Here is a 20,655-nt window from a genome sequence, read left to right as displayed (position 1 = left end):
CCATCGCAGTAGTTAGTTTACTTATTTCATAATTTTCTCTAGCTTGTGGCAGGTAATCAAAATGTATTATTCGATCTTTTATTGGTTTAAAAATTTACACCAATTGATTTTAGTAATTGTTAAGTACATTTTGGATATTTGAGAAGCTTCAGTGAACCTTTCACTTAGACATCTCAATCAGTTGCTGTGCACCATGCGTGGTTGTCTCTTGATACAGTTGATCGGTCTAATGGCCTTAGCTGTCCTAGTTCTGGGCAATAAAACCGAGTTAAATCATGTTGTTGAACGCGTTTTTTCACGTCAGAAACGTTTTGTGCTCTTTCCCAAGGGTTCGAACTTAAAGTTCACAGGACAATTGAGTAAAAGATTACTCTCTCAATACCCAAGCGGAGTGAATATGAACATTGAGCAGGCCTGCTATTATCCTGTGCCCACCACCCGTGAAGATGTGTATCCCAAACGCTTTCGACCTCGAACAACAACTACTCCGGTGCCATTAACAACAACAGAGCCAACTTTTGTTTGGATTCCGGGCACAGATTGGCGCTTCAAGGCAACTGCTCTTAAGAAACCAAAACCCCTTAGATTGCATCAACGAATTGATCTTAGACCAGATGCACCGAGCTATGTTGATACTACCCAGTGGCAGAAGTGGTCAAAGTATGGACAACAGTACAAGGATTGGACACCAGCTGAAAAGTATACGAAGTATGGAAAGTACAGACAGAACAATAAAAATTGGTCACAAACTGGACAACAGTACAACAACTGGAAGCCACCTGCAAGTAAATGGAGTAAGTGGACTACAGAGTCTCCGCAATGGAGCAACTATGGCAAGCGTTGGCAGAGGTCTAAAGAAGAACCAATGGAAGAAGAGCCCTACGATCCTGAAACTGCTACTTACGAAGCCGTTTCCTATCCAGACCTTCATCATCTCAAGGATTGGCGCCACTATCATGCTCATCGTGATCGTCGACAGCTCTTTGAGCAATTTGGTGGATTTACACAACTGTATGAAGCGCTTTTCTAATGTTTATTGCAATATTAAAGAATTAGTTTTTGCAGACTCGGCGTCGACATTAAGTCTTGTATCTTAAGAGCCATGTGTGACAGCAGACGTTTGCTACTGCCACCAGGATATTCTATGATCCAAGACATTGTTCGGGTGGTCTTGACGTAAGTAGTAAATCATTATCAATAATCTCAGATAGAATATAATATTATCTAACTCAGCATGCCCACTGTATCTGGACTTGAAGATGATTACAGTCGCATAATGCGCATGGCTCCAGAAGATTGTACTCAACAGTTGCGGAATCAATGTAAGATAAACCTATTAGCATGGTTCCTAGGCCACAATAAAACATAATTGTGACAACGTTAAGACAGAGTTTTATTACATAAATGGTGCATCCCATATGGACTGTTTGCATTCCGGATAAAGTGCAGCACAGTCTCCATTTTGAGAATGAGCTTTATCGTAATGCGTCTCCGGTTCTTGATCCAAAGCCTCTGGTATGGTAAACACTGTACGAAGTAGTTCGCCAATAAAGTTGCCGGGTTGTTTTTCATTGGACTTTTGGGCGGTTTCACACAATGTACGTAGCACACACTGATGACCATTTTGACCACGTCTATATAGTAAAAGAAAAAAAAGTAAATTAACATTTTTTGGTTTTTAATAAGAAGAGAATAAGGAATTTCCATTACACTCAACTAAATCTTAATTCATTATTATCAATATTAACTAGTTCAAGATTTTGGAGATAGGTTAATCAATGAAATCAAGTAAGAATTACATTTTTAATGTTTGGGTACTTTTCTAGTAGAGTTTTTATAAGTTGCATTATAACTCATACTTACTTGTTAAGATACTTTTCGATTCTTTCGAATAATGTTTGTCGACTGTCGCGATGATATTTGATTTGATGGCTCTCCAATCTACTTAAATTACTATCGTGTGCGCTACTTGTGCCACTTCTGCGCTGACGATGATGTGGATTCTCAGCATCCGGAATGCTGCGTTTGCCAAAGACGGGATAAATTTTATGATGCTTCGCTTGACCTGATACGCGTGGACGCTTCTGTCTTCGTTGAGGTTTTTGCTGCCCATAGGAGACATTATTTTGGTCATTAGCATCTTTATTATAGAAGCTATTCTGATGGCGTAGGGTGTCCTTCAAACTAAAGGATAGAGCAATACAAAATAGTGAGCTTAAAAGTACATAACTGCGAACTTACTGCGAAGCCAGAGCCCAATAGGGAAAGCGTGTGTTTTGAGCTGGACTGTATGGTTGTGACCAGTTATCGAATGGATATCTCGTCGGGCTGCTATTGTAAGAGTAGTAATAATTATCCTTTCGTCTGGCTGGTATATTTGGTTTCCTGTAAAAGCTATCGCTGTATTGATGAGACGGGTGCATAGGAGTTCGAAAAACAGGTGAGCTGCTGTAGTATGAATTATAAGAGGGTCTGCCAATTCCTTTGTTTGACAAGTTTATGTAGTTGGGCTTGTAGTTATTGATATTGCTGGCTTGTAAATCTGGTTTAGGTGCATCGTCGACGTAGGTTATGTTGGACACAGTGTCGTTGCGGCTGATGTCTAGTGTGCCTTCGTCAAGCTTAGTTAACAAATCCTTAACCGCTTCACTCGGCGGTTTACTGGGCAATTCCCAAGCCAGGGCAACCGTAACACCCAGCACCAGATAGTTGGTGTAGTCCACCACGCAGATAATCTCATCGAAAACTACGATGAAAACAAATGGAGCATTCAATTTGTACTTCATTTTGACATCTTGGGACTCACCCATTTGAAAAGAGCTGCCCTCGGGAAAAACCAAATAACGCCGTTTCCTGGAGAGCAACACTTCTGTCTGCCTTGTTCCACTGGCAGATTTGTTAAGCCTCGCCTCGATGAGCTGTTCAAAATCCGAACTGACATCGCTGCCAGCAGTACTCTTGGCCACACTCAACAGTGGGCTAACAGTTGGCAGCTCGATGCCTCCTCCGGATTTGAGCGCATCTCCAAAGCAGTTCACAAGCAGCTGCAGCAGCAGCAGAAGCGGCAGCTGCGGTAAGAGCAAACAACCGACTGGGGTATTGCTTCTTCTTTTGTTCCTGATCCACATTTTCCCACACTTGCGGTCAACGCGTCGTCCATACGCCAACTGTCAGTTTGAAAGTTTCAAAAGCTGCGCCAAGCAAACGCCAGAACGCAAAACTCTAACTCAAACCAAATCCAACCGGACCCATTGAAAGGTAGACAAAAATGTTGCGTTTAGTTCTTGCTTTGGCTGTTAATTGCGGCCAGTTCCCCCAGCGCCGCAATTTCTCCTTTGCTCTTTGACTATCGCTTCCTTCATTGCATTCTAAGAATCTTCTTTTCATTGCCGCTGGTCGCGTTGAAAAGTTTTAAGTTTGACTTGGCAGCGCTTGGTGTAACTTTTGCGTGCTACTTTTTCTTTTTTGTTCATCATTAGTTTTCGCACTCTTCTTCTTTTGTTATACCCTAGTGTTTGCAAGGCTCAAAAGTGTAGCTTAGACTTGAACAGCTTAATAATAGAGAATGGCTTTAAAATCTCAGATTGAAAGTTCATACATTGATTATCTTTATTTAATTTTCAGACTGCGGCTTTAAGCTTAGGATTTGTTTCACAGCCATTTTCTAGTCGTTTACGCCTCATTGCGGAATTTTTAATATATTTGTATGTATTTATTTTTTTCTTTGTTTCTCTGTTTTGTTCTGACAAGCAGTTTGTCTTTCGCTTCGTCTTTGTTTTGCGTGCTCATTGGTCTATTTAAAGGCTCAAATTACTTTTTCACGCCACCAACTTCAGACTTCGGACTTGTTTTGGTTAAAACCAGCCATACATTTCTTTAGATAAAACTCATTGGCACTAACTGGAAAGTTCGAGTTATACTTAGACTAATCGCATAAAACATACTTACAATGATCGCGAAAGTTGCACTCGCTAACTTTACAAGTTGATATTTGGAATCGATATTTGAAAACATTTTTTTGATTAAGTCTCATAATGCTGTTATGCCATACCATGCTCAAAAGTCTCGGGATCAATGTAAGCTGAACTAATTGATTTGGTTGAATAAAAGATAATTACAACAATATTTTGACAGCCTTTTATTGTAAGAATGGAACATCCCATAAGGACTGCTTGCATTCCGGATAAAGTGCAGCACAATCACCATCATGAGCATGGGCTTTATCGTAAAGTGTGTCCCGATAGGCAACAGGCTCGTGATCTAAAGCTTCTGGGATAGTAAACACAGCTCGAATCAGTTCGCCGGCAAAGCTACCGGGTTCTCTTTCATTAGACTTTTGGCCGGTCTCACATAAAGAACGCAGCACACACTGATGTCCATTTACGCCGCGTCTGGGGAAAAAAAAGAAAATAAACGGATATAATACTTTCTTTCCATTCATTGAGATGATTTTCTTGTTTAAGTAGTGCGTGTTGCTTTCAACATCATAGGAAATCAATTAAATACAGTACTTACTTATTGAGATATTTTTCAATTCTTTCGTATAATGTTTGTCGACTGTTGCGATGATATTTGATTTGATGGCTCTCCAATCTACTTAAATTGCTATCGTGTGTGCTACTTGTGCCACTTCTGCGATGACGATGATGTGGATTCTCAGCATCCGGAATGCTGCGCTTGCCAAACACGGGATAAATTTTGAAATGCCTTGCTTGGCTAGATACACGAGGAAGTTTGCGAATACGTTGAGGCTTTGGTTTGCCATAGTAGACATTCTCATGTTGATTCTTATCACGATTATAGAAACTATTCCGATGTCGTAAGATATCCTCTAAACTAAAATGCACAGAATTGAAAGAGAGAGTGTTTCAAAGTATATGACATTCTACTTACTGCGCAGCTAGAGCCCAATAGGGAAAGCGTGTTTTCTCGGCCGGACTGTAAGGTTGAGACCAGTCATCAAAGGGATTCCTCACCGGACTGCTGTTGGATGAGTAGTAATAATTGTCTTTACGTCTGGCTGGTACATTTGGTCTTCTGTAGTAGCTATCTCTATACAGATGCAACGGATGCATGGGAGTGCGAAAAACGGGAGAACTGCTGTAGTATGAATTATAAGGTTGGTTGCCAACTCCTTTGTTGGACAAGTCGATGTAGTTGTGCTTATAGCTACTGTTGTCGTTATCTTTATTGCTGGATTGTTGGGTATCTTGCTCTGGCTTAGAAGCATCATCGACATAGGTTATGTTGGACACAGTATCATTACGACTGACGTCTATTGTGCCAGACTCCAGTTTGTTCAACAGATCGTCAACCGCTTCACTGGGTGCCTTGCTGGGCAATTCCCAAGCCAGGGCAACCGTAAGGCCCAGCACCAAATAGTTGGTGTGGTCCACTACGCAAATATACTCGTCGAAAACTGTGATTGTAAACAAATTAAATTTGTATATTGTATCCTCATTTTAGGTAGAAGCCTTTGAACTCACCAAATTGAAAGGAGCTGCCCTCGGGAAACAGTAAATACCGCCGCTTTCTGGAGAGAAGATTTTCTGTCGGTTTTATTCCACTGGCTGATTCGTTGAGCTTCGCCTCGATGAGCTGCTCAAAGTCCGAACTCACATCGCTGACAACTGCACTCTTGGCTACACTCAATAGTGGGCTAACAGTCGCCAGCTCAATGCCTCCTCCGCCTTTGAGCACATCTCCTAAGCATAACTCCAACCACTGCAGTAATGATAGAAGTAAACAACCGGCTAAGGTATTGTTTCTTCTTTTATTTCTGATCCACATTTCCAAACACTTGCGGTCAACGCGTCGTCCATACGCCAACTGCTAGTTTAAGCGTTTCAAAAGTTGTGTCAACCAATCGTTAAGCCATAACCCAAAAATTCTAACCAAAACTCAACCAAACCCAACCAAACAGGCAAAATTGTTGCGCTTAGTTCTAACTGTTAATTACGGCGGCGGTTCCCCATGCCGCAATTCCCCCCTCGGCAGCATTCGTCGTATTCTAAGAATCTTCTTTTTATAGCTGATCGCTTTGGAAACTTGTATGTTTGAATCAGTTTGGTGTAACGATTGAATGCTACATTTTCATTCGGTTTATGAGTTCACACTTTTTTGTTTAATCTTACAATTATGTAAGATTTTACCATATCTTAGATTGATACTTACAGAGCTTGGTCATTTCGGGAGACAGAGAGAGAAATATTCGGATCGCCCATAAACCTCTTTTAAAAAACTCCTATGCAATCGTTTTGCATTACTATGAAAAATTACTATCGGTAATGTAATTTAAAAGTTTTGACTCTTTAGTTCTTTACTAAAGTGAGATTTTCATAAACTTTAATATTTGGAAAATGAATAGCAAATATTTAAATTACCAAAGAAGACGTATCGATACTTTCATGAAAATACTCATTAATTAATCGAAGAAAATAAAATGAATATTTTGAAATCGTATAAGAACAATGCTTTATGCGTGTTAATAGAGGGAGAGTACTTCATTTAAAAAAAAATCATGTCATTGCACATGCACATGTATACACATAATGATTTAGTTTTGCTAAATCATATAATTTATACAATTTTTTAAAAGTCGGAGATTACTTTATCAAATAATTACAATTTTAATGGAAAAATAACATAAAACAATTTCATTACCTACAATTCGACAGATTATATTTTCTTAATTAATCAAATTATTTATTTATTGAGTTTTATGCTAACGATAGTAAATGTTGCAAATTCATCACTAATTCTATCGATTGTGGGTGAAAAAAGTGTCATAACTGTCAAAATTAAATTATACAACATCAAACTCTGAATAAATTGAACCACTAAAAGCTAATCCCAAATATGTACACCATTGCACACAAAGTCTACGCCCTGTGGCTGCCTGTCCGAATAAATTAAAAATGTAAATAGTAATGAAAACAAACAAGCTGCATCATAATTATTATTTGGTTTTATTCGAACCAAAATTTATGATTACAATCGCCAAATAACTGTTGACAGTCGCCAACCGCCCGATGCGCCTCCAGATACATTGATGGAATGTGTTTGTCCGCTTCAATGCCTTCAAGGCCGCTGGGCAACTGAAAGATGGCCGACAACAGCTCCATGATGAAACTCTGTGGATTGTGTCCATGCTCTTGACGTTGTGCCGACTCACAGAGAGCACGCTGAATGCAGGAAGTGCCATTGAGTTGTCTTCTGTGAAGTATAAACCAGTGTTAATATATACTATATAGAAAGTGAACTATAGTAGAACCCTTTTGACATACGTTTTGTACAAACGTTCGATCTTGCCAAAGAGCAGTCCGCGTGAAATCAAATGCTGACGCAGATGCAGCCGCTCGATGGCATCATCATTGATTTCTTGTAAATCGACGTGACGTCGACGTCGCCGTTTTCCAAATACTGGATAAATTATGTGCCTGGGTGGCTCCTGCAACAATTGACGTGGACGTTCTGTCCAGCTGCTGAAGCTCCTGTGTAAATTGGTAAGTTACTGAGTATTACTTAAATACTTTTAAATTGTATTTCTCAAATAATTAATGACTGTATTAAGAAGAAGTTTTAAATATGTGAATTCAAATTGAATTAAAGAGATCTTTCCGGATAAATTAAATACTAATCACAATTTGTTCTATAGCTAGCTTTTTGCATATTTTAAAATGTATGAAAGCATGCTTTGTTTGATGGTGTTTGAGCACATAATTCTTAGAGTGCATTTACCTTTGCGTGGTCTGCGCGTAGGAGCTCCACTGCTGTTGCTTTTGACGCCAATTTTGCTGAACGCGCACTTTGTTGCGCTGCCACCAATTGTCTGACCAGTCGACAGATGGAATGGTTGTTGGAACAGCTGGAGGAGATGTGCCTGCCCACTGTCGCCACTTTGCTATTGACTGTCGCGCATGCCAATTAGCCGGCCTCCTAGCAGGCTGTTCTCCATTAGCCGAATTTGCATAAGCGGAAGTGCCTCCGCCGCCATTGCTCTGTACATTCGTATAGTACGCTGAATATCTATGTGCATTGGTTGCATATGTCGATGTTGATGCTTCTGCTGCTGTTGGTGCTGGTTGCGCATGCATTGACTGCCAATTAGTGGCGGTTCCAATGTAGTCCCCATTGTCCAATGGAGGCACTGTCTCGGACTGCTGCTGCAATTGTGGCTGTTGCAGCTGCTCTGGCTCTACGCTGTCATTGCGCCTCACAGTGCCGAGAGTGCCATCATCTAGACGAGTGCGCAGGTCATGCAGCAGCTCGCTGGGTGGCTTGCTGGGCAGCTCCCAGGCCACAGCACAAGTGACGCCAAGAATGGCAAAATTCGTATAGTCCACTATCGGTATGATTAAATCAAATACCAACTGGAACGAGCTGCCCTCGGGAAACAAGAGATAACGCTTCTTGCGATGCAACAGCAAAATATGATTACGCGATGAATTTACGTCATGCTCAATGGCTGCATATTCATCACCTGATATATGGGAATATGTCAAAGGAACAGACGACTCTGTCGTTGTGGCTTCAATCAGTGCATATGATTCATTCCCATTTGGTTCGCTGCGACGAGGAACTCCATGCCGGAAGAGCAATATTAGCAAGGCACCACAAAGAGCACAGCCAATTATAATGGCTTTTGCCATTTTTCTGGCTTCATTCATTTCACTTTAAATAAAATTCAGTTGCACTGCACTGGCCAACATAGCAGTGGGGAAAATGGAATAGAGAATAGATAATTACAGTGGTTTTTGGTAATTAGATACAAAATTTTTTCGCAATTATAATCTTATTTTGAAAATAATATTCCATAATGCTCGCTTTTCGTTGAGAATTTAACATTGCCGAATTATATTTTCATTAAATGAAAAAGTAATCTGAGAAGTAATCGCAAAAAGTTGCACGTTTCTTCGTATAAATACGACATCCAAATGGTTTGTTTTGTTTTACTTCACTTGTTTTGTTCACATACTAATTATATATTGTCTTCAAAGCTCATTGTGGTAATTAATTAACTATAAAATCGCTATTAATTGAATACGATTAATTTAAAGTGTAATCACAAAAAGTTGTTAAATATTTATATATGAAATCTGCACTCTTTCTGATTAAACATTTGTTTCCACTTCTTTATTTTTTCAATTTCACACAATCACTTTTTTTGCTGCCAAGTGTAATCAATATTTGACTGGTCATTTCCCATAAAATATTGGGTTTATGGCAATACACACACTCGCACACAGAGAACACATTGTTGAAAACAGAGGAACACATTGAGCAAAACCTTTCGAGTGAAAGTCAAACACTCGAATTGTTTTGCTCAGTAGTGTAATTAAGCAATAGGAGAGTCGCCCAGTTGGGCCGCCAATTGGTCGCTTTGCCCTGGCACTTACACACAATTTGCATAATTTCACTTTGGTCACTACGATGCGATGCGATGTGATGCGATGGTTTCATTCCATTCGTTGGAATTGCCAATCATGCGTTAAATTAATGCAATTTTCAACAGGATTCTGTGTGCTAAAAATGTGGCAACATTCGGCGAGTTGCAGCGAGTTGCAGTTGTCCACAATTAAAACGTGTCCATTTTCAATGCCTCGAGTGCAATTGGACACAAATTTATGATGCAGATAATTACCAATAGAGAGGCGACGAGTTGTGCAGCGATCGAATATATATGGTATTTTTTTTTCCGTTCTATTTTTGTATTTTGTTGTGTTACTTTTACATTGATGCCATTAGCTGTCTGAGCTGAACTGATACGATGCACATACGCGCATAGTGTCCGCTAGCTGGTTTGCTCTCCATTTGGTTAGCCACCCATTCGATGTCAGCCTCGTTTAATTGTACAATTAGCACCCAATTGAGTGTCGTTAACTCGTTTTTGTGTCATTTAAAGAGGCTTTTAAAGGTGCGATATACGCTCTTCCGGCCCTCCGCGGTCCACTATGCGATAATGGATCCAATGCCAATGGCTATCTAATCGAACTCAATATAAAACGCCATTTTAGGTCATGTGCAAAGTGAATATTTAGGTATTCATTTGTGCATACTTAACCCCAGTGAAATTAGTACGCTTTGTAGTGCTATATTTTAATGTAATACAATAAATGAAACTAACCAATTTGGCTATTCTATTTAGTTAATTAATCTTCGCTCCTTTATTTTTCGAGTGCCTGTGTTGTATTTTACATTACCAGATTATTAAAGTTTAACTGTTTGTTGAAATAATCTGTATGCTTATGGGTTGTGTTTTCTTTAATTTGAATAACATCCTCTGTATAATTTTAGTAAAAAAAGCAAGTGTTGCTGCTCAACTAATGATAACTAATTCTGCATATCTTAATGACTTGATGTCCGTATATAAGCGCTGAATCAAATATCAATACTTATGTATATAGTAAATTTTTCTGTTTATTGTTGAATTAGGCTATTTTCGCATTTTATTTTTTCAACTAAAACATAAACAACTTTATCTGTTTTACGTGATTATATCATAAAAATAAACTTTCTCTAAATGTGTATTTTATTTGTTCTGCTTATGAGCTGAATAATCAGTGTCAGTATATATATAATATATTTATGATAGTTTCAATTTACTATAATAATTATAATTGTGAAATAGATGTCGAATATATTAGCAATTTAAATTATTATAATACTATTTGTCTTGTTGTGTTTAACTGTTACAATGCAAAATACAAATATAGGACGGTTGAAATTGAAAACGTCAATAGCCAATTGCATTAATCTTTTGTAATAATTATATTAATTGAAGAACTTTATTCACATGGCAAATAAATTGCTGAACATATGTATTGTGTGATACATACTTTCTGCATCTGAATTTAATGTAGTTCTTAATAATTAAATTAACACATTAAGTATTGATTTGATAAATACAACATTTAATTATAGCGAGTAAACAATTTATATTTTGGAATGTGGGTATTTATTGAATTGCGTACGCTACATAATTTACTTGCTTAAATATTTTTATATCGCTTTAACATAACAAATTTGGTGGAATTTTTAAGCATAGAAATAAATGCGCGCAGCGCGAGATGATTTTGAGAGTCTTCAGCGAACTACTCAAATATACTTTAGGAGGTAAACTGAGAGCTACAATACTTGAATTCAAGAAATAGTTTTCGGTGCAATACCAAAGCAGCAGCAACAGCAGCAGCTAGTATTCCCTGGCATTCTGCCCTCTCGGGGTGCTGTACGAAAATGTGAAGACCTATGCAAACTGTAATTTTCATTCCCCCCAAGGGCTGCCACAAACATATATACATACCCCACAATATACACCATCAACACCTCAGCTCGAGTTGCCACCCACAGCAATTATCGCACTTGCAGTCAACGAACACACACACATACAAAAAGAACTCACACATAAATTTAAATTTAAGCAAATTTTTAGTTGCTGTTGGCTGTACCTTCTTTTTGTTTTCATTATACGATGCTTTTTTTCTCATTTAATTTATTTTTTTTTTTGTTTTGTATTTGTGTTTTGGTTGCTCGTGTGAGATTTTTGCTAATTTTTAGCAAGTTGAACAGTAAACAATGTCAACATTGCAACCAAATGAAAACAAATGCAGCAAACAAAACACATTGCGCTGCTGCTGCGGGCTGCACCCGTGTCATTGTGTGTGTATGTGTGTGTGTGTGTGTGTGTGCGTGTGTGTGTACGTGGAAGGGCATTGGGGTGGGGGCAAATGTTTGTATTAGTTGACGGTGCCGTCTCTCTCAGACTCTAACGAACAGCAGTTGCAGTCGTCGCAGCAGTGGTAAAAATTTTCGTAGCATGCAAAACATTTGTCAAATGTAAATTAGCAGAGGGACTGCTGTTTGGTGGTGGGCACAAGGAGGAGGTGCTGCGGCTCTTTCCTTTAGCAGTCAGTGATGTGGTTGGGGGGCTCGGGGGTTCAGTGGTTGAGTGGGCGACTTTGCCTGCTACAAATCGCATAAAATCACACTTAATGCCCGCAGGCAACGACAGCATGCAAAAAGCGCAGCGAGGCGTGAATGTCGCAGGCAAACAAACATCTACATGCTGCCGCAGACCAAGAGAGAGAGAGAGAGAGAGAGCAGGGGGAGAGAGAAAAAGGGGGTAAACTCATAGATAGTTAGTGTGTATGAGTATTTGTTCTGCTTCTGGTTGCAGCCAAAAATGCGGAAGTACTAACATCACCCATTTCGTTGTGTCTCCCAACTTATTTCTTCTATTGTTCCCAATTATCACACACGGCATTACAAAAGCAACGTTTAATTTTTGTTGCAACAACTTTTGCCTGCTTGAACTCATGCCGCCCATTCAACTCAACCCACACCCTCCCAAAAAGTACAAGTCAAACTTTAATATGCGCCATTTACAACTGCTTCTGTTGTTGTTAGTTGAAGCGGCTGCTGCCCACATTGCGTATGAGCAATTTACATGTCGAGTGTCAGCTGGGTATCTTTCTCTTGTGTGTCTGTGCTGTGCTGTTCTGTGCTGTGTGCCTTTGTGCGTCGCCTGTGTGTGTGTGGACATTTGTGTTGTATCAACAAAGTTATGTGTGCTCTCTCAAGCGAATTTCTCACGAAGATAAGAAATTCATACGTATTACGAGTCTGCATTTCGTTTTCACGCTAAAGTTTGCTTTAATCCATTCAAAATAAATTAGTAATAACTGTAATAACTTGGATTAACTTGTGATGTAAACACAGTATTTATTAGGCTCTTGCCAAGTCATGCATGCGCACAATCTTCAAAGTAATTGTGAATTCGCAATCATTGTGTACCCACTAAAATAATTGCTTAGAAAACTCTCTGAAAGAGATTATAAATAAAATCCTTGTACTATTTAAAGAGTATTTTTCAGTCGTTGTGACTAGAACAAACATTAACTATTTTCACTGAATGTGATCCAATTCTGAAAGTCCAAAAGCATGCGCCATCAATTAGCAACTTCGTTTTCGAGTTCAATGTTCTGGATTGCACTTCAATTTACACCTGAGTGTGAGCTATTGCTCTGTGGAGTTCAGTCAATGAACTGCGCTAGTTAAAGGTATCCGAACATACCGTTAAGATCATTATAACTGAGAATGACGAAAAAAATGAAGAGAAAATTATGATTAAGCCCGAGTTGATGAAACGGATTAGCGCCTTGAGTTAAGCACTCAAAGAAAATTAGCAAAAATATTTTCATCTTATTTGCTTATAGAGTGAGAAGGTAACTACGAAAGAAATAGAGAAAGCGTGAGAGGAAGAGGGAGAGAGAGGGTAGACTGACACCGAGTTGGAGTCAAATACTGGGATTGGTGTAGGGATTGTAACTGTAACTTGACTCGCATTTCATTTTGAAATGCTTTTGCTGTTGCTGCTGCTGCGAGTCGTCAGTATTTTAATTATGTCAAATTTGTGATGTTTGTTGTAGTTGTTATTGTTGTTTGTCCTTTAGCTGTTGGCAGCAGGCAAATGTCAGCAGCTAATTAGAGAGAGTGAGCCAGCGGCGTGGCGCGAGAGTCACTCAATGTCAGTCTGCTTAAGGATAGTCTCCGTTTGCTGTTGTCGCTGTTTTTTGTTGTTGTTGTTCCTCTTACAGGTTACCCAGGTCCCCAACTCCCAGCACGGGATGCGATGACGATGATGACAGAGACGTCGATGCCACTTCAGCGCCCCGTTGCTGCTGTTACCGCTGCTTCTGCTACTGCTTGGCCTTGTCATCATTTGCATAAGAAATTTATCTCAATGAGTAGCTAATTGGGAAATTGCGACATGCTCCCCACTCCCCACCCTGCTGCTCCCATAGCGCCCTAATCTTAGGCCCCCAGCCTGCTATGGCGACCCCCAAAAACAAAGTCAACAAAAGGGCTGTGCAAATCCTTAGCACGTTAGTTTTATTACACTAATCCTTGAACTAATTTACGAAGTGAACCATCTTGGCATTTAAAATGAAGCTCAACCATATTGCGCTTCAAACAATGCTGTCCATTCAAATAAGTCACTTGCAATAATAGTTTATAATGCAAAGTTTAATTTACAAATGAAACTCTTTAAGTTATCGTCAATCTCATCTCGAATTCTTACTGAGAATATGTTACACTAATTGTTCCTATTGAAATGCACAGCAGTGTGCGCTTGTGTTTGTATGTGTGTGAGCGTGTGGCAATCAACATTTGACTAATTGCGAATACACTCAGTGCACTATCATAGGCGGTTTAATTTCGCTTTACAGCCACACGCATTGCCTCGCATCCATGGCCGCAAACTCAATTGGCCAACTGAGCTCATTAGCTGCCATTGCACTCAACCTTCCAAACTTCCCTCACGCTCTCTAAGTTGGCTGCCAACTGGCCTGCACACACTCTTCAATTGGCTGGCCGATAATGTGAGGCAAACCCAATGAAATTAATTGCACATTTTAATTGACAACGTATCAAATCAATTTGCATGCCAGGCGTCGATTAATGAATGAATGCGACCAGTTTGTACCCGGCTTTGCCACTTGCTGCCCCCAAATCCTGTAGCATGCATTCCAATGAATCGCAGCTGGTTGTGCATTTCACTTGGAGGCCCATAAATTATCCCAGGTGTGTGCCAGTGCGTGTTAAGCTCACGGCCTACAATGCAAATAATCATCTATGCTCTAAGGCGGGCAACTAACTCCTCAGGACTAGGGACTCATTGATTTATTAATTGATCAATTCCAAGTGAGCAACATGTCCTAGAGCACATAACAGCTTGAGTGTAACGATAGTTGTTCCTAATATGCCTACAATTATGAAGTATTAGTTAGAAATACAATTTCGTTTATAGTCTCAATTTTCTCATTAATTAGCTTAGTAAGAAATCGTTTGATATTTGCAAATATTTCCAATGGGCTAAAGCTATAAAATATTATTTGGAATTTTGTAAAAATTTTAAACTATATGCAAATGTTCTTAATGTGTCTAAAGTGATGAAATATTATATTAAACTAAAATTCTTAATGCTAATTTCATCAAATAAGTATTGCCTTAAACTATCAACAGTAGAAAATAACATCAATTAGTTTATTGAGTGTCTAAATGTGTGTAAAACGACGCTCCGTATTACTTAGAAATGAATGCAGTCCTAATTTTAAGTAATAAATACTGCCTTCAATTATCTTCAGCAGAAAGTTACATGAATTGACTTAGTGAGATCAAATTGTAGTGGCAAATTTTCGCTTGATTAATTAATTAAGTGCTAATTATAAATTTAACCTTTTCTTAGCAATTTGAGTTTCATGGAATGAATATTACCTTCAATTTTTCAGAGTAGAGAGTCACATCAAATTAGCATATTAACCTACGAATAGTAGTTGCTTTATTCGACATATGAATGACAATTTTGATAGTGCTCAAAAATGGATTTTAATTGCGAGACACGATAATTAAAGCATAAGTGCAATTCAAATTGCATTAACTTATTTCAGAACAAATTAAAAAAAAAAAAAAAAATAGCAACAGAAATTGCAGCAAAGTCACATTAAGCAGTAAATTGATGCTGTCAGCTGGGGTATAGCGCAAAGGGCAAAGGGTAAAACTTGGCATGGCAATGAAACTGAAATTGAAATTGTGTTGGGCTTTTCTCTGCTCTGCGCTGCTGCAATTTCTTGCACAACAAACATAATTAATACTTGATTGAGGTTATGCAAGTCTCTGTATGTGTGTGTATGGGTGTGTATGGTTGTGGTGTGTGGCAAAATACCTGGCAAAAATACAACAAGCGCTTGAAGTTTTTGTTTGTGGTCGTCGCCGACGGAAGTTCTCTCTGAGTGCGCAACAAACTTGAATGGTGCATGCAACAGTGGCAGCAACAACAACAACAACGACGACAGCACCAACAACAAACCCAAATTGTGAAATTACAACAAAACATCAGGATGTGTGTAAGTGTGTGCATTTTAATGCTCCAGTGTGCGTGTGTGTAATTTATGTTTTCAACTTAATTAAAGTTAATTTTTAATACTCTGTGCGTGGGCGACAGGTCTGCGGGCAAGGGCGTGGCAAGTGCCTCAAAGGCGCCCGCAAACATTTTAACAACACTTGGCATTTCATGCTGGTGACATTAAACAGCAGCAGCAGCAGCAGAAGCAGCAGCAGCATCAACAGCAGCTGAAACTTTTGTCATGCAATGAGGTCAACAATGAACCAGCGCAAAAAAGTATGCTACACTATTTTTTTCTCAGCTTGGCAGTCCACTTTCGCCCAACTGTTTAATAAAACTGCCAATTAAATGCATGTTGCTGTTGGCATTACAAAATCATATAAAAAATGGCCACCTGAAAATAGCACAAGTTAATTATAAATAACAAAATGCAGACAACTACAACCACACGCAGTCGCTACAATAACAAAAACAATCCAAACCAAAGTTCATGAGCATTAAACGCAATGCGCCAAAGTATGTTTAAATACTTGTGAAAAACTACTTATCATTTGCATAAACTCGACATTAAGTACAATTCATTATTTTTAATCGCACGGTTTTTTTTTGTAGTGTCAAGTGCAATACAACTTTCGGTGTTGAATAATACCAGACTTGGTTCGATGAGCATCCGCAATATGCTGTTCTACGAATAACTGAAAGATACAAAGTGCTTTCAATATAATTGATAATAATATTGGACAATTATATCAACATTACACGTTTATTTTTCATTCCATCAAAAGGACAACAAGTAAATGTCAATGGAATGCAAATAATGAATTGTTGGCTGTTGTTTGCTTTTAATTATACATGTGCTATATTGACAACAACAGCCAATTGAGGTTCACAAAAGTCATTTAAAGCTGAATTGTTGAGTGATACTATGATGAAAGAGATCCCGGAAAAATGTAAAGTGTTTTCGTGGTGTTGATACAGAATAGCTGAAGAGACATTTAAATACTTACCAGCATTGCATGTGGCAAGCGTTGCACAATAAAACATATTATGAATTTTTTTGAACGCAAACGGAAACAAAATTTATTTTCACATCAAGTACAGACAGAAATTACTTTCATACGTCGTCAGTATAGGGAGAAATGCTATCGAAGCTCAGGGGACAATGGCTGTGTAAGATTTGCTGGCAGTTCTCTTCTCGCAGATAAGGCATGTGATGCTTCTCGTGATCGTCCAAGCTGCAAGAGATAAACAGAAAAAAAACTTGATATTAGAGATATATATCTAAAGTTTATTAGCTTACTTACACAAACATGTACTTCAATAATTTAAACAAGAAACCCTGACCATGTTCTCCGGCCAAAGCAGTGCAGTATGCCTTTAGCACACACGCCTGACCATCGAAACCACTGCGCTCCATGAGCTCGTGCACCAGCTCGTAGGTATCCCTTCTGAAGGGTCGATTCTCATGCTTTACCAGTATGGGTGTATTGGCGCGAAAGCCATAGCCATGTGCCCAAATTACTGGGGACGCTATCACATTGTTCTTGACGTTAACGCGAAACTTAAAATTTCAAAAATAAAATGCGTCAGTTATCCACAAGGGACTGCTACTCAATTTTTTATACCCACAAATATTCGACTTGTCTCTATTATGTCCAGAAATCGCTTTTGCCGTCTCAGCGGCATCGTGGAGTTCTGCTCGAATGTCATTGCCACAGCAACCATCGCCGCAAGCAGCAGAGAGACCTGCAGAGCACCCATTGTTGTGGCTGCAGTGTAAATGCCAAACTGAAGTCCCCAAATGACAACTGACCGGTCAGTTACATGTGTGACAAAGGCACGAGGTTCTAACAGATATCACAATGGTTCTGTTGATTATACGCATTACGACGTATCTGCTAATTGTGTCATCTGACCTAGTTCTAAACCCTTTTATCACTCTATGATTTCGTGGTAAAGTGACGTTAAATGTGGACTGACTGCTCAAGAATTGCGTACATCAAAACATATATGGATTTTAAAGGCGAAGTATTTAGATGTGATCTTGAATTTAAGCATACTTTATAACAGACTTGTAACAACATAATTTTTAAAGTCGTTATTGCCTTCTGATTCTTAAGAAACGTCAGTGTGTATTTATAAACTAAATGTAAGAATGTAATAATGACTAATTAGAATAAGATACATGGTATTTTATATATAATATTTAAGAGTGTGATTTCTGCCACAATACTTTAAATTTTTTAGTTTTAGTCAGCAATTAATAATTATTTGATGTCGATTTTAGTCGACATTTATATTAATCTAATTACTTGACAAATGACTTTTAGTCGTTGTGCTTGTTTTTTTATATGATTATATTCTATATTTAAATTTTACTTTATTACCTGAATACCAGCTTAAGTAGCTTGAACAACATGCCACTCTTTTGCTGAGGCTTATCAACATCATAAAGTGCGGTGCAGAAAGATTTCAACAAACACGCACGTCCATCAAATCCATGGCTAATTCAGGGAAAAAAGCTTTGAGAAATCAATTACGTTAAACTAAAGTTAAAGTAAAACTTACCCATCTAAAGCAGACTCAAGTTTTGAAAACAAATCACGCTTAAATAGAACTCGATTCCTCTTGCGTTGATCCTTGGGATCGGGAAATGGATAATTGGCGCGAAAGCCATAACCATAAGAGAAGATTGTGTTTATTTTGAAGAGATTGTTTTTGCCATTGGTACGCCACTGTGGAAACACATACAAGCAGAATGGGTGAGGAAAATTGAGACATTCGAGACTGTAACAGCTCTAAAATGCTGCGCACAAGCAACCCACCGACATACGAGAACCTTTGGTGAACTCCAGGTAACGTTTGCCGCGTCTCAATACCCTTGTCTCATTGCTGGCTGTCAGTTGGTTGAAGTTGTCATAGTTGTCATGCATGTCAACATTGTTGTGGGTGATGTTGTTATAGTTGATATCCCCAGCAGAAGGCTGTGAAACCGCATCAAAACCGTCAGCACAATCAACGACAGTTAAGCACATCCAAAACAGAAGCAACATCAACAGTAACTGCAATAACCGCATCCATGTCGATGGTGATGAGGAATTGTTGGGAGTGGAGCTATTCATCCTGCTCCTAATTAAGACTGCACTTGTTAACGACATTACCAATACGGTGAAGTATATTACACAACACAAAATAACTCTGTGTATTTTCTCGTATCTATGCTTAATTGTATTTTACACAAAGTTTTGTTCACATCGTCAAATGCTTGTTTAGCTTCTCTTATTTCTTCTCGCACTTCCGGCTGACTGACGCTACGCTTTGGTTGTGAGACGCGCTTCGGTCCAGTTTTTCCTGGTGACTGATACGCTTGGTACATTTAATCTCTTTGACATAAATACCGGTATAGACCAGCCCGGCCCAACCCAACTCAAAGCCCGAACTCACAGAAGACAAACAAACAAAGTCAAAGCCAACGCCGTTGTCCTCTTCTGTTTTTTTTTCTGTTCTTTTCTGACTTTGTTGTTAGTGCTGCTCTTGCGTTGCTTATTTACTTATTTATCGCTTTGTGCGGTATTGTGACATAGCTTGCTTCGTTTATTTTATTTTTTTGTTCTCTTCATTTTAACTTCTTCTGTCGACCGTTTCTCCAGTTGTCTTCAGAATAGAGCTGGACATGACATTCACTTGTTAACACTTTTTCACTAGCTTTCATGATAGTTATTTTCGTGTCCACATGAAGTGGGCGCAATCATGAAATAGGTGTGAAACCCGAATCGAGTTCATATCTGGTAAAACTATTCACGAATCAATTTAAAATAACTAATTGTTCTAATAACGAATTGTTTTTTCGTTAACCAAAAGATTTTTTTATTGGTGTTTTAAAAAACCTTTTTATTCAACATATTTGTTTCAACTTGTCGAAGCATCTGCATGAATCTCAATTTAAATTTTCGATGTGTGGTACATCACGGTTAACATAACAAAAAAACATTAGTGAAATATCCCAATTAAACAAAAACTAAGGAAAAGTTTATTGAATTCTAGTAAATGATATAATATGAGTTTTGATTTTTATATAAATACAAAGCAATCTAATACTTTTACTTAAGTAAGCCTACAAATAAATAGAAGTACTTTTGCTGCTTGCCAATAAAAGTATCTCAATTAAACTCTAACAGTTATCAGATTTAGAATTGTTCCAAATCGAGGAATGATAGATAGCTGAAGAATAAAATATCTCTTCTCGACGGTATTAATGAAAACACACACATCATTAAGTTGTCAGAGTTTTAGCTGTTCACTTTATTAAACGATTTAGACACCCATGTCTCGCTTCCAACTCAGATGCGAGTATGTGTATAGTATGTATCTTTCAGATACGAAAATTGTCAGCTGTCTAGTAAAGCGGACTAAAACTTTTGCGCTGGCAGTACGTAAATGCCCCACTCAATTTTCACTCAACTGTCATGTCATGCAATTTTCCCAGCTTGTTGATTGAATTAAATTTCGAAAACTTTGCCAAATGTATTTCGCTGCTGTGATTGTTGTTGTTGTTGCTGCTGCTGTTGTTGTATTTCTTTTCAATTAAATAATGTTCAAGCTTTTGTGCAGGTCGCAGGCGCCAGGCGGCAAACGGAATCTGACATACATCCGTCAGTTGCTTCTTCACCATCACCATCTCCATCTCCATTTCCATCCAGAGTGACTCGAAGCATGACAACACATCCCAACTGGGGGGCATAATGGCAGCC

General features: G+C 38.6%; 5 protein-coding genes across 7 annotated transcripts; 1 reads left to right on the top strand and 4 right to left on the bottom strand.

The window, feature by feature from the left end:
- The first annotated feature begins 198 nt into the window (after positions 1 to 198).
- LOC133837898 (uncharacterized) lies at positions 199 to 1,369 on the top strand. Its single transcript, XM_062268812.1, has 3 exons — positions 199 to 1,011; positions 1,066 to 1,176; positions 1,234 to 1,369. The coding sequence occupies exons 1-3, from the start codon at positions 230 to 232 to the stop codon at positions 1,367 to 1,369; spliced, it is 1,029 nt and encodes a 342-aa protein (XP_062124796.1). The 5' UTR covers positions 199 to 229.
- Positions 1,296 to 3,470, bottom strand: LOC133837897 (uncharacterized). The gene is made up of 4 exons (XM_062268811.1): positions 2,807 to 3,470; positions 2,242 to 2,746; positions 1,864 to 2,184; positions 1,296 to 1,634 (listed from the first exon to the last, which is right to left on the bottom strand). The coding sequence occupies exons 1-4, from the start codon at positions 3,126 to 3,128 to the stop codon at positions 1,397 to 1,399; spliced, it is 1,386 nt and encodes a 461-aa protein (XP_062124795.1). The 5' UTR covers positions 3,129 to 3,470; the 3' UTR covers positions 1,296 to 1,396.
- A 653-nt stretch (positions 3,471 to 4,123) lies between these two features.
- Positions 4,124 to 6,154, bottom strand: LOC133837896 (uncharacterized). The gene is made up of 4 exons (XM_062268810.1): positions 5,487 to 6,154; positions 4,894 to 5,419; positions 4,516 to 4,836; positions 4,124 to 4,391 (listed from the first exon to the last, which is right to left on the bottom strand). Exons 1-4 carry the CDS (start codon positions 5,788 to 5,790, stop codon positions 4,139 to 4,141), a joined length of 1,404 nt encoding a protein of 467 aa, XP_062124794.1. The 5' UTR covers positions 5,791 to 6,154; the 3' UTR covers positions 4,124 to 4,138.
- Positions 6,155 to 6,743: 589 nt separating this feature from the next.
- Positions 6,744 to 9,789, bottom strand: LOC133838989 (uncharacterized). Of its 3 annotated transcripts, none has more exons than XM_062270269.1 (4): positions 9,644 to 9,789; positions 7,741 to 8,700; positions 7,287 to 7,493; positions 6,744 to 7,215 (listed from the first exon to the last, which is right to left on the bottom strand). In XM_062270269.1, exons 2-4 carry the CDS (start codon positions 8,667 to 8,669, stop codon positions 6,969 to 6,971), a joined length of 1,383 nt encoding a protein of 460 aa, XP_062126253.1. In that variant the 5' UTR covers positions 8,670 to 8,700; positions 9,644 to 9,789; the 3' UTR covers positions 6,744 to 6,968. The 3 variants fall into 3 exon arrangements, with proteins under 3 accessions (XP_062126253.1, XP_062126254.1, XP_062126252.1); XM_062270270.1 differs by lacking the exon at positions 9,644 to 9,789 and adding an exon at positions 9,399 to 9,633 and having other exon boundaries at positions 7,741 to 8,695; XM_062270268.1 differs by having other exon boundaries at positions 6,745 to 7,215; positions 7,741 to 8,695.
- A 7,182-nt stretch (positions 9,790 to 16,971) lies between these two features.
- LOC133839026 (uncharacterized) lies at positions 16,972 to 19,545 on the bottom strand. Its single transcript, XM_062270327.1, is given in 6 exon segments — positions 16,972 to 17,139; positions 17,209 to 17,465; positions 17,510 to 17,579; positions 18,292 to 18,408; positions 18,473 to 18,639; positions 18,730 to 19,545. Coding segments are annotated over 6 exon segments (1,065 nt in total). The 5' UTR covers positions 19,063 to 19,545; the 3' UTR covers positions 16,972 to 17,018.
- Positions 19,546 to 20,655: the final 1,110 nt, after the last annotated feature.

The sequence above is a fragment of the Drosophila sulfurigaster genome, chromosome 2R (assembly GCF_023558435.1).
Source record: "Drosophila sulfurigaster albostrigata strain 15112-1811.04 chromosome 2R, ASM2355843v2, whole genome shotgun sequence".
In the NCBI taxonomy this organism is placed as follows: Eukaryota; Metazoa; Arthropoda; class Insecta; order Diptera; family Drosophilidae; genus Drosophila; species Drosophila sulfurigaster.
Note: the sequence above shows the minus strand (reverse complement) of the source record. Positions and strands in the feature narration are given on the sequence as shown.